Source organism: Netta rufina (genome assembly GCF_964035555.1).
Source record: "Netta rufina genome assembly, chromosome: 8".
In the NCBI taxonomy this organism is placed as follows: Eukaryota; Metazoa; Chordata; class Aves; order Anseriformes; family Anatidae; genus Netta; species Netta rufina.
The window spans coordinates 2,126,251-2,139,072 of record NC_140131.1 but is presented as its reverse complement, the minus strand read 5'-3'; the positions used below and the strand labels follow the sequence as shown (position 1 = coordinate 2,139,072).

Genomic DNA, 12,822 nt, shown 5'->3' with positions numbered 1-12,822 from the left:
CAGTCTGTAAAATGGCACATCAAACTTAGGAAAATCTAATTCTGGATGAAATTCTTCTCTGATAAGGACGTGTTCATGCATACCCATTTCGACTCAAAGCACGTTTCAAATTTCCTTTTTAAGACTACTGTTTTTCAGTTTGGATTTTCAGGTTTGGAGATTTTCTTTTGCTCTTTGTGGTCAGGCTCGTATCTAAAAATGGGTACAACTATTTAAATTATTCTTCATTCATTTATAGCTACGATGACAACGTTAAACAGCTAAATTTATTGCATTGTAAATGGCATTGCAAGTAACTGTTATGGAGAAATTAGGTTTCCAAGAAAACACATTTTTTTTTGATGCACCAACTAAGACCATGAACTTTTTAAAGATGGAGGCTTCATAGAGGGAAAACCTTCTGTTAGGGTGACCTCCAGAGCTGCTTTCCTCCAGGAGGGATGTTGCCCTTGGCTTCTTTGTGTGCCCGCTGCCCTCTCTGTGCCTGCATGGCCCTCATCACAGCGTGCCTTGCCACAAGAGGGTGACTTTTGTGCCACAAGCGCGGCGCCCAGGGTTTGGTTTACCCATTTGGATGTTCTGTAATTTGTTTGGTATGCTTCTGATGAAGAACAAAATTAGAACGAGATCATCTTGGGCTAGCATGCCCGCTACCCCTCTACCCACTGATGGAGAGCTTGGGCCCATCCAACATCTGCTTTATTTTGCTGTTGCCCTGCAGTTCGGTGCTGAAGGCAGAGTTGGATTGAAGGAAGTTAGCAGCAGAGGGACTTTGGGGTGATGAACCCATGGAGGCAAGGATGAGCCCTTGTATGCCAGGGCTATTGTTCAGACTTCGGGGGTTCTTGGGGGCTTCCCCAGCACCCCAGGAGTGTTCACATCCATCCCCAAACCCTGCCTCAGAGGAGTTAATGGGGGAAACAAACGCTGCTCGGGGGGCTCGCACTGAGGCGAGCTCCTTCAGCTTCGCCCCTCACGGGGCTGCCCCTCACGGGTGCTCCGCCGCTCTCGGCCTCCCCCACCGGGGGCAGGGCGAAGGCAGTCGGGGCGGATCCCGGCCGGGCCGGGGGCGGGCAGCACGGCGAGGGCTGGCGGGGCCGCCGGGGCCCCACCGGCGGCCGTGCCCCGCGGCTCCCCCGCCGCCCTCCCAGCGCCGCGGCGGCTCCCCCTCAGCTCGGGCCGGGCGGCGCTGCAAGATGGCGGCGGCAGCCGAGCGCGGAGCGGAGCTGCCCGCGGAGGAGGCGCCGCCGCCGCCGCTGCTGCCCCCATTGCCGCGGGGGGCTCGGCCGCCGCCCCCCAGCCCCGAGGAGGTGGCGAGGCGCTTGGCCAGCACCCGGAGGGAGCTGAGCAACAGGCGCAAGATCCTGCTGAGGAACCTGCCGGCCGAGAGCAGCAGCCAGGTGCGGCTGGGAGAAGGGGGGCTGCTGCGATGGGAGCTGCTCCCCCGGGGGGGGGGTGGCCGTGAGGGAGGCTCGGGGCTGCCTCATCGCGGCTCTGTCGCGACCGTGGGGAGCCCCGGCTGCTCCTCCCGGGCTTTGTTAGCGCTGGAGGCGGCCCCGCTCTGCATCCCCTCTGAGGGGGCTCCGGGGCAGCTCGGTTTAATCGCTTTGTCGGGTTTTGGGGCACCTGCAGGGCTGTGGGGGTCGCTGGGTTCGTGCACAAGGTGAAACCTGGGGTTAGGGCTTTTGTTCCGAGCCGCTCCCCGCGTCCCTTCCCTTTCCTTTCCCGAGCGCGAGGAATTTGGTTGCCCGCGGGGAGGTGCAGCGAGGACTCTTCTCGGCAGCTCCCAAAGGGCCGCTCATTTTGGGGAGAAAATGCCAAAGATCCGCGTAACTCGACCCACAGCGTGCTCACCGCCATGCCTGCATGCCGGGTGCCTTCGGTCTGCGTGGCCGTAGGTGCTCACCCACTCAGAAAGGATGGATTTCGCCGTGATCCGAGGTGGTGCTTTACTTGCAGAGCCTCGCTGCCATGTGTGGCGACCTCGCGAGCTCATCGATAACAAGTTCTCGCTAACTCACGACTTGGAAAACCTCTCTTATCCTCATCTTCTCTTCAAGAAGCTGCCAGGCACGGCTGCTGGCACAGGGGCTTGCTGCTGTATCCCCAGCTGGTTGCTGCCCCTGCCTGGCACGGCATCGCTGTCAGACACCCAAGCGAGTGTACGACTCCCTCTTGTTCCACACAGCAGGTGCTTCGTGAATTCACCTCAATTCGCCAGTGATCTGGTTAAAAACACGGCTCATGAGCACCGAAACCATCAACTTTGATGCTGCTTGGTCAGACAAAGACTGCTGCAAGGAAGCGTTAGCGTGAAGGTCCAATTTGGCAACCATGCAGCACTGTGGGAGTTTGCCATTTTGTTTTGGCGACTTAAAAGTAGCGCTTCGGTGGCTTTCTCTCCATACATGAAGCCCTAACATTCCCCTGCTGCTAGGCTGGAAGCGGCACCATCACATCCAGATTCTGAATTACACTTGGAAAAGGTGCCGGTGTGATTTTTAACATCATCGAGCTGTTGGTGTTCATGTGTATAGGCAGAATATTCCTGCTGTAGAGAGGAAGTTTATGTCCTGGAGCAGTTTTGGAAAGGAGAAGTATGTTTGTGGTCAGGCACGTTAAGTACACCTTTGTACTTGGCTGTCATCTATTTCCAAACATTACCATGAAGCTTACCGGTTCTTGAATCAAATTAATACCCTCGGTAAACTGTGCAGAGGTGTTCTCTCTGCTGTTTTCTTCTTGAAACGATTGCTTAGACAAGTAAAATCAGGTAACGTATTGCTCCCCTGGCCAGTTTATTCTCTAAGAAGAAAGAGATGAACATCACGAGAATGCAAAGTCTTCCAGAATAGGATTTCATAAACATTTTCCTTTGCCAATTATAGCTACATATTAACTTATTTATTTGTTATCGGAGTTACAATCTTCTGTTACCTTTAGAGGTTTCTGACAGAGAAGCAGAGTACTGAAGATCTGTTGTCTCAGAAACCAAACAAACAGATCTGGAAGTGTCAGAAGCCTTCAGCACTTCAGGTGCTGGGTGGCTGTAACAAGGGGGCAAAGGTAACCCACGCTGGAATCTTGATAAGTGGGGTTTCCCTCAAAATGCATTTGACAACACCTGTACTGCTAAGGGAATCCAGAGCCTGTTTTCAGGAGGACGGACAGTCTGGAGAACGTGTTTTGCAGTCTGTTGAGCCAAGGAAATCAGCATTCTCTTTGGGACGTTTTTCATCAAGTGTCAGTATGTAATAGATCTGATGGGAGAACAAATGAAGTTAGAATTAACCCAAGAACGTTCTTTCTGCTTTGGCTTTTATAGCTCCGTTTGCAAATACGTACTTGCAGGATTAATACTGCTACAAGCAATTCTCTTGCTGCAGCCGTAGAGAAAGGTATTTTTGCAACAGACCTGTGGTAAGCGTTTTTATTACCACCTTCACCGTTCTCGCCAGCAAAGTCTCCACTTAGTGTTCAGCTGGCAAGTTACTCAACTTGGTAGCGCCCTGTCGCAGTGAAGCCTTCCAGGCGTCCCGGCGAGTGCCCACGTGCGTCCCCCTCCGATTCCTCCATCGCGGCGCCTGAACCGCACACGCCGTCAACCACGGGGCTCAGCAGCCTGATACATTAGTGCTGTCACCTCTCTGGGGCTCAGATGTAGCACGTGGAGAGCCGTGCAGCTATATCCATGCTACTTTTTAGGTTGCTGGAACTATAAAATTAGATAGAAATGCACTTTTATCGGGCTGACTTTTTATGATTTCTGTCCGTTGGGTTGGTGCTGTCAGTAAAACAACTTGCCAAAACATCTCTTGTCTTAACTAATGTTTTCCTCCCTCCCTCAATCAAGTGTTTATCATTGCAGCTATACGAAAGCTAAGTCGAAAACCTGTTCAGTTGGCCATTGTGTTCCTTGTGGAGCTTACCTGCTCACGTCAAGGATGTTGCGCTGTGTACCGGCCTTTGGGTACAGGATGTGCTTTCCAAACCACAGTCCTATCTCTTCCTGAAGCCCTTGCAGAGCATACTCTGCTGCCTTCTATTTCTTCTTGCAGTAGTGGGGAAGTGCTGTCATCAGAGTCATCAGTTTGTATCTCCATTAGTATGAAGGGCGTTAGGCAGGATCCAAGGAATCCTAGCAGGGCAGTGCTATGTGATGTTCCACGGTAAGACAGGCAAGATCATCCCACTGCTGTCCGTCTTCTTGCAATGTCAGCCAGTGGCTCTGTCCTTCTTAGCGTCAATATCGTCTGATGCAATGTTGTGGTAAGACTGATATTTGTATCAAGGATCTTTGTAAAGAGACAAAGCTTGGTTGTGGTTGTTCGTTTCACTCTGCTCAATGTTTGGTAATCAATCGGCAATCCCACACTTGGATGTCTCTTGCAGTTGCCTTGTGCCAGTGCCTCCCTGGTGAGTTGGTTAATACGTTTCAGTAGCAAAGAACACAGTTGCATATGATGTTGAAAATGCAGTGTCGAAAATTAGGTATCGCAGATTGAAGGCTCCTGGAACTGTCATAAAGCTGCTCCGAGAGCCCTGGGAGGCAGGAGGACTTCTGGGGGGAGGTTGGGAGGGAAGGAAGTGATAACAACTCTCTGTCACTGAAAGAGATATCAATAACTTCCGATGTGTAAGTGAGGTTGGTACCATACTAAACCGGGGAAGTTTTATTTTGTTGGAGTATCATATGGCAAATGAGCTTATGTGTGTTTGGGTGGGTTTTTTTTGCGATTATCCCAACAGATTAGAAGAATTGTTTTTGATTCCCCCAAGTCATTCATTTTTCAGAGTTAGTGGTTTGTCATCTCTGTCTGATGAATTTCCATAGGAGCTGTAGCTCACAAATGCGATGAAAGACAGCAGTCTGGTTCTCTGGCATACCAGTTAGGGTCTCATGGAGTTGTTTTTAGAAGCAGTAGGACTTGGATTCTCTTTCTTGCTAATCGTTGCTTGGATTTTTAGCAAAATCTCCAGTCTTCACTGCTAAGATCCGATGACTAACAAGGGCTGTTCACTTTTTGATAAGGAACCTGTGGTGTAGAAGGTGTGCTTGTTTTCAATAAGCTTTTTTTTTCTACCCCTTATCATCTTTGAAAGCAACTGTATTATAGTCACAGTTCTGCTTTTCTCCTTCAATATCTGAGACTAGAAAATGAAGGGAATGTTCTACTTAAATGTAGGTCATAAAGTAAATTAGGGCTGATTAATTATTTTAATGCCCTGTAGTTCTTCTTTGGTGTGACCAATTCTAAAGAAAGATGAAATACTTAGGTGTTCGTAGGAAACTGGTGCAATTCACCCAGAACAGGGATTTATTTTGTGTTTGGGGGCCTCGTGTGCCTGTCCAGGTTTTTCACCGATGTTTGTTCCTGATAAAAAAAAATAAAAAAAATAAAAAAATAAAAAAATTAAAATTATGCTATTTCAGTGGTTTTCTTCTTTCTGTCTTGATTACCCACAGCTTTTCCATGTTCCTTTTTAATCAAAAACCTCTAATGAACTGTGGTGATTTAAGGAAATGCTCTTTCCCAATCTGTTGTATGCCGGACTTTTAAGTGGAAGGGGCCTTTGTGTTTCAGATTGTCCTCTGTCACACTGACTGCACATGAAAGGCTTATTGGCCGGATAGCGAGCAGCCCTCATGCCTTAGGATGTACATGCTTTTTGATTTTCTTTACTGCTTTTCTTTTGTTTTGTGCTCTTCTTCTCTCACATTACCTCCACAATGTCTTTGTCATCTTTCATTTAGCTTCCATACAACCTGGCATACCCAGGATGATGAAATTAGTTTCCAATCCCACAGTCTTCCTCTTTTCAACACACTAATGCAACTTTGGAAGACCAGAGAATTACCTTTTTCATTCCCATTACAATTCTGCTAAGAAATTGATCTTCTTCTGTCTTAGTGATGATATTTTCTTAAATTATTGCATGAGTGATCTTCGGAGGGTATGGTTTTACAAATGTGGAAGTCAGTTCTCAAACAAAAAGATACCATTGTTTCAGCATGCCCTAAAGACAGTTTATGGCCTAGAATCCCAGGCTAGGTTTTATTTCCAGTTCCATAGTTTGTGACCCTGGGGCAGTGCCGAAGGAACGTGCTGAGCAGAAGACTCAGGGCTCACCTCTGTCCTCCCTGGATGCCAGGTAAAGATCTGCTGCACGTCCTGGGCTTGATCCTACAGCCATCGCTCACAAAAGAAGAATTTTCTTTAAAACAATTTAAAAACTGGAGAATTTTTCACAGAAGAGAACATAGGTCACCATGAATTTATATGTGCAGCCTGCATGGTGAGCCCAATCTTTGTCTGCACCCATGCTTGTTCAGAGCAAAGGAGGCTTCATCTGGCAGTCGATGCCCAAGTGGTGAAAATTTGGGGATTTCCTACCTCAGGAGTCACTAGCAGACAGTTTAAAATTGCACCTTGCACCAGTCCTTGCGTGCTGTTCTCCACCCCTTGGTGCTGTGCACTGCACTTCTTACTCTCCAGCAGGTTCTCTGTGATTTTTCCTCAATAACAGATAATTATTTTAAAGCGTGTTGCGGCTCTCTTGCTTAAAACTTTTTCTTTATTTTTTTTTTTTATTTTCCACAACAGACTTTATGTATCTGTCGTGAAGTCTGTGTGGCATTACATCTAGAGAGAGAAAAATACTTGTTTTTGGGGTGCTGTACTCTTGTATATAGTTTGTTGATCCAGGTGATGACTAAATATTTTTTGCTTTTTTTCTTCTGCTGTTAGGTCACCTGGTGTGACCAGGTGAATTTAATATAATTAATAGCTGAGCTTTATTGATGTGGTACGTAGGGCAAATGTGCCTGCTAATGACTCATGTTGCTGTTTAAAAAAAATAAAAAATCCAGGTCATAAAGCATAAAGACAGATTGTCTCTGAGGAAGGCATCCTTTCCCTTTGAGAGATGCAAATTTCAAATTGATAATATGTGGTAAAAACTCACGCTGACGCTTTTCTACCCAAGACAAGACAGGACAGGCCCAGAATTAAAGTATTTCAAGACAACGTTTCTTGTGACAGTAAATAATGCATTTTGGAAGGGTGTCCAGCCCATATTTACTTGTGCTTTCTCTTAACTCCTCTTGAATATATTTGGTTTTTCTTTTCCTGCCCATCCTTGAGTATGAATGGATTACTGTCTGGTTAAGATTTTAATTTTTACTAGTGCTTCGATTAACTAGCTTTTGAAGTCCACTTCTGAGGACTCGTAATGGTCACTGGGGTATCGGGATGCTGGCACTGGAGCTGCCACGGGGTTCGTGACGGCCGTAGCTCTCGTTGTAAGTGCCTCCAGCTCGTGCTGCCCAAATTTTGTAACCTGGCCTGGCGCTGGGGTGGCAGCGAGGCCTTCCTGTGATAGCGCGCCTTGCTCTTGACCAGATGTTGGATTTCTTTTCCAACCTTAATGATCTCTGACTGCAGAGGGAGGAATCCTTCAGGAGAAGCAGTTTGGTTGGAGGCATTCAGGAGTCCTGAGCCCGGTGGCTGCCAGGAGCAGGGCCCAAGCCATGGACATTTGCTTCTGCCGTGCTCAGGGGACAGCCATGGCCGTTGGCTGCATCCCGTGGGCTCAGGGCCTGCCAGGCATACACCCCATTAAATAAATTAAAGTGGAAATAGTCTTCATTCTTTTCTAGCAGGCACCAGCGTTGGAAGGTGAGGGTGAGATTTACAGAAGCGCCCGAGTCGCTCTTTTAAATAAGACGCGAGCTCAAAAGTTGGCTGCGTACTTCTGAAAATATTATGAAGAATCTTAGGCTAATGTACACAGATATGTAGATATCTGTTTAATTTGAAGGAGTATATATTTGCTTAAGAGTCAGCGTGCTGTGTTTTATTTTCGTAAATTGTCTCGAGCTGCCTTTATGTGAAAAATGCCCTCGCCAAAATAATACCCAGACGCGGTCAGGCAGTTGCAGGTCTCAGCCCCACCACGGGAGCACCAGACACTAGCAGTGTGTGCTACAACCTGGGCAAACCGCTGTTAAAATCCTCACAGTGGCCTTTTGGAGTGACTTAGCTTAAACTAGGGTATCGTTTTAAGTCTTCTTTTTGTCCTCATAATTTTTAACATGAAGACCTCATGATTATCCCATGAAGGTAAGTTTGCTACAGGCTATTTTCCCTCTCAATTAAATTTTCAAACAGTTGCTGGGAAGTCATCTGGCTCACACAAAAGACCTTCAAGAGAGTGTTAGGAACCATTTGAAATAGTATTTCCTGCTACTTAACCGCCAGATCAAACTTTCAATGTTACTCCTGTAGTATATGAAATAAAAATGGGTGACTATGTGCCCCTTTTTCTGAGCAGGACAGGAACAACTTTGTACTTTTGAGCTGTACGACTTCACAGAAAGTGTCATTTCTCCTCAGTATCAAGGACCTCGAGGACCTCGAGGACCTCTTGTTGCTGCCCACAGCCAAGTCACCTTCCCAACTCGGGTCTTCGCAGTGTGCCTGGCTTATTTTGCTTTTCAGAAACCATATCCTTATCACGTCTGACGAGGGTGGCTGGTAGATCGAGAAACAGCCATATTTTATTAATGTAGTATTTGACAGCTGTTAGCTAGTGAAACCAGAGATTGGTGTCCCTTCGACTAAAAGGGGTGCACCTGATACCAGTCGCAGAGAGCCCAATTAACCCAGGCTGTATATCGCTGAATTAGCCCGCTGGCAGGTTGGGAAATTGGCTGCACTGAAACTTTCAGACAAAGTTTGCTGGTTATTTTGGTACTCAAATGGTCTTTTGCTAGCACGTATGGGACTTCCCCAACGGAAGTATAAACATGTCCAAAGCATCGCTCTCTTCCTAGGGGTGATTAATGTCCATCTCTGCATTCTTGCCACTGAGCTGATAGTAGTTCAGTGGGTTAGTGGGTTTTGTGGGGCACTGGCATGTGTTTTGCTTGTGTTGGGGAGCAGCTTTAGCAAACTAGCACACCTCTTGTACTTGTTCCTACCCCACCTCTCCCACTCTCCTACTCTTTCTCCATTAATTAGTGCGAGCAAATAATGCCGTTGGGGTTGATTCTTCATTGGACACCTGTGCAGTAATTGATAAATGATGCTTTCTGTGGGGTATTCTGGGCAGGATTCACTGCTGCTTGAAAGAATATTCATTATTAAAAGATCAAAAATCTGCTAAAGTGAACTTGATCGGTTAGAGGAAACTAAAGCAGCTGTTTTATTTTATTACAGTGTTGCCTGTCCTCAGTAAATTGCATGATGTGATGTTGCTGATATCTCATCTGTGTGGCATTTTAACTCTACTAGCTGTACTTTTGAGAAATAGTGGTGTTTTTTTTTGCTATTTAATGAACTGTGATGTTATTTGTCTTTATCAAAAGACAGCCAGCAAGACGGTCTGTTGTGCTTATGAGACGTTGTATAATGAAAAGTAAATTAATCACATTCAGTAAGCCAATTCTTTACATGAGATAAAAACATTGCTGTAGCAGTATAACCAGCTCTTCTAAAAACAAATATTTGATAGTGTTTCTATGGTAAAGTTTTCTGTTTATCGGGAAAGTTTTTGTTTAAAAAGTGAAGCTAAATTTATACACTTATTTATTTGGTCTGGTGAATTATTTCTCTGATGTTACTTGTACTTTTTTTCTCTTTCAGGAAATCCACGACTTATTTAAAGATTATGAAATAAAGTATTGTTATGTGGACAGAAATAAAAGAACAGGTAAGAAATTAAAATCTTCCGGTGTCACACATTCCAATTCTGTGATGAAATGAGTGAGGAATATCATCTGCTATGCACGCCCCTTGGCTGTACGCTTTGCCAGCCTCTTCTGAAGCCAGTGGAGAATTGGAAACTCTATTGATAGTAGTGAGAAGTAGGTTGGCCCTGCATGGTATCTGTCAGGCATATTCCCCTCAGTCAGTTTCTCTTTGAGACTAATCTAACCTCAACTGTCCAAATTCCTTTGAAAAACTGATCCTGAGGCTTCTTTTAGCACAAACCTTCACATGTGCATATGATGTGATCAGAGGAAAACGCACCTAGCTCCAGATGCATTTGTTTCAGGTAACATGAGCCTGAAGCAATTTAAAAGGATACTTAAGTCTTTGAAGGAAACATTGTCCTGAATTAAATCTTTTATTGTCTAAGTCAGATCTTCCATTTACAAATCAATTCTCTGTGTAGGGGAATCATGGATTTTTAGCACTTCTGAGGCACAGAGATGGACAAATGTTCCTGTACATCCAGATTGACATATATATTACAGTCTGGATTACCTCAGGAGGTAATCTTGGATTGAAGGACAAATGTGACTGTGGCAGATTGCTATCAGGATTTTGCTTAGATATCTGACACCTGCCCTCATAGGACTGTGTTTGCTGTAATGGGAATTTTTTAAAAATACAACTATTAAAATCTCCTGGGTTACAGCATCTTAACTTGGTGATATACAAAGAAGTTCTTCTGGAGGTTCTTACAGGCCCACCTCTCGAGCCTGCCCAGATCCTTCTGGATGGCATCCCTTCCCTCCAGCGTGTTGACGACACCACACAGCTTGGTGTCACCAGCAAACACGCTGAGGGTGCGCTCAATCTCACTGTCCACGTTGCCAGCAGAAATGTAAAATAGTACTGGTCCCACTGCTGACCCCTGAGGGGCACCAGTCATCCCTGGTCTCCACCTGGACTTTGAGCCCTTGACTGCAGCTCTCTGAGTGCAACCATCCAGCCAATTCCTTACCCTCTGAGTGGTCCAGCCATCCATCAAATCCATGCCTCTCCAATTTGGAGACGAGGATGTCATGTGGGACAGTGTCAAAAGCTTTGCACAAATCTACGGGGACGACATCGGTTGCTCTTCCCTTATCCACCAACGCTGTAAACCCATCATAGAAGGCCACCAAATTTGAGAGGCATGATTTGCCCTTAGTGAAGCTGTGTTGGCTGTCACCAGTCACCTCTCTGTGGTGATGGGCGTAGATATTGTAGTGTGAACTACTTGTGTAAGGAACTCCATTTGTATTGATTTTTTTTAGATACATTTAATGTCTTTTTAGTTTGATGGTTAGAACTTGTAGATCTCTGAAGACCTTCCCAATGAGATCTTGTAAAATTTTCCAGAGTAAAAACAGTGTTTTCACTTGATTACACAAACTAATTTAGAATAGCAATAAACACAAGGAAGAAGCCTTAAATGACCTCAGAACATTTTGAAAAAGCATTTTTATCTTAAAAAAGATTGAGTCTCTTTTAAATTCCTTGCATTTATTCATTTATTCTCTGTAAGTATTCCTAAATTACCAAGTGTTATGCTGTTACAGAAATATGTCAAAATGCTGGATTGCAAAGTAAGTAATGTAGATAGCCCAGGAGTATTTTAATCTGTGTGAGAACCAGATTGTTGATTTCCATGCCTTCTCACCTATATCTGATTATTGATACATCTCTTGCGTTACTACAAATTGTAAAATCCACTGCGAATGTATTGTTTGTATGTTTGTTCAAGTTAATTGCTTCAGGATGTGTAACAACATCCCCCTTGACTAGAACAGCAGAACTGAGATCTCAAATATTACATGTTTGCCACCAAGGTTTTACTTGCTTCTTTTTCTTTGCTACAGGATAGTTACAGTTACAGCACGGATCTTGCTTTAAGAACCCTGTGAATGTTTATATTTTATTTAGAAATCCTCGTTTAGACTGTTTTAACTTCTGGTTATTTAGACATGAAAGAAAATGTTAGCATTTCTGCCTCTGAATGGTGTCATCTTACAATTCATTGCTTTTTTCACATGTGCAGTGATGTTAGTGGAAACGGATGATTAATAGGTGATCTGGAATAAAAGATGTTTTCTGTTTAAAGAATAATCTTGCAACCAGAGCTTCCTGGAGTTGAATTTCAGGAAGCGATTGTATTGCAGTATGGTAGGTTTTGCTGTGACTAGCACAAATCTACCCGTAGTCATGGTGTGGTAATTGATAGCAAGGAAGGCAGAAAGCTAAAATAAAATAAAATAAATGCTGTGTTTAAAGGGAAAAAATAAAAATCATTGTATAAGTAATTGTACTAGGACATCTGATTTATGACAAAGAATTCTGTGCTGCTGTTAGGTTCAGGATAGCTAGGAATATTGTGTGCTTTTTGGCTCTTACAAAAGTGGTAATTGTGTAGTGAGGAGGAAAGCATTGTTTATACTTGTTTCTGGACAACTGAGACTCCAAATTTGGGTGTAGGATAAGAAAATATGGTTAGCACAGTTTTCAGGCTGTGGTTTCAGACAAGTTGCTTGCACTGAGCAGTGTTGTTGCTGCCAACTTGCTTCTTTTGCCTTTGGACCTTTCTAACTGGGCTCCTTATTTTTCTATCCTGTTTGTGAGTATCCACTGTGAGAGAAGTCAGGAGAAGCAAACTGGAAATGGAGAAAACTTCCTGCTCTGCCTTCAAGAGATGTAGGGAGAATTGATTTTGCCCTGTTTGGATGCGTTAAGGTGGCCAACCTCCTTATGGCAAAGCTTGAGTGCTCAGGGAGGTTGTGGTGTGTGGGCACTGGGCTGTGCTTGGCATGGCTATGTGGTGCAAGCAGAGCTTTCCTGGGGTGTTTCTGCCTTGCATTAAGTTACCTGCAGGCAGGACTGTGATATTTATTCAGTGTGGCAGACACTTAGGGTGGCATTTGAAGACTTGAGGGTAAAGCCTGAGACAAAGTGTGAAGGAATAACAATACCTTATGTGGGTTAGCTTTCCAGTTTCATTTTCAAGTTAGAATGTTTTAGCTTTTTGAGTTCTTCCCAAATAAATTAATTCTAGACATGTGTAGGAGCAGTTTAA

The 12,822-nt window shown here is 44.8% G+C and overlaps 1 protein-coding gene across 2 annotated transcripts in view; it reads left to right on the top strand.

The window, feature by feature from the left end:
* The first annotated feature begins 1,158 nt into the window (after positions 1-1,158).
* Positions 1,159-12,822, top strand: part of RAVER2 (ribonucleoprotein, PTB binding 2) — a 34,803-nt gene continuing 23,139 nt past the window's right edge. For both annotated transcript variants that reach the window (XM_084290747.1, XM_084290746.1), the window contains exons 1-2: positions 1,159-1,400; positions 9,648-9,714. In XM_084290747.1, coding sequence (XP_084146873.1) covers positions 1,197-1,400; positions 9,648-9,714 — 271 coding nt within the window. In that variant the 5' untranslated portion in view covers positions 1,159-1,196. The remainder of the gene's footprint in view (positions 1,401-9,647; positions 9,715-12,822) is intronic.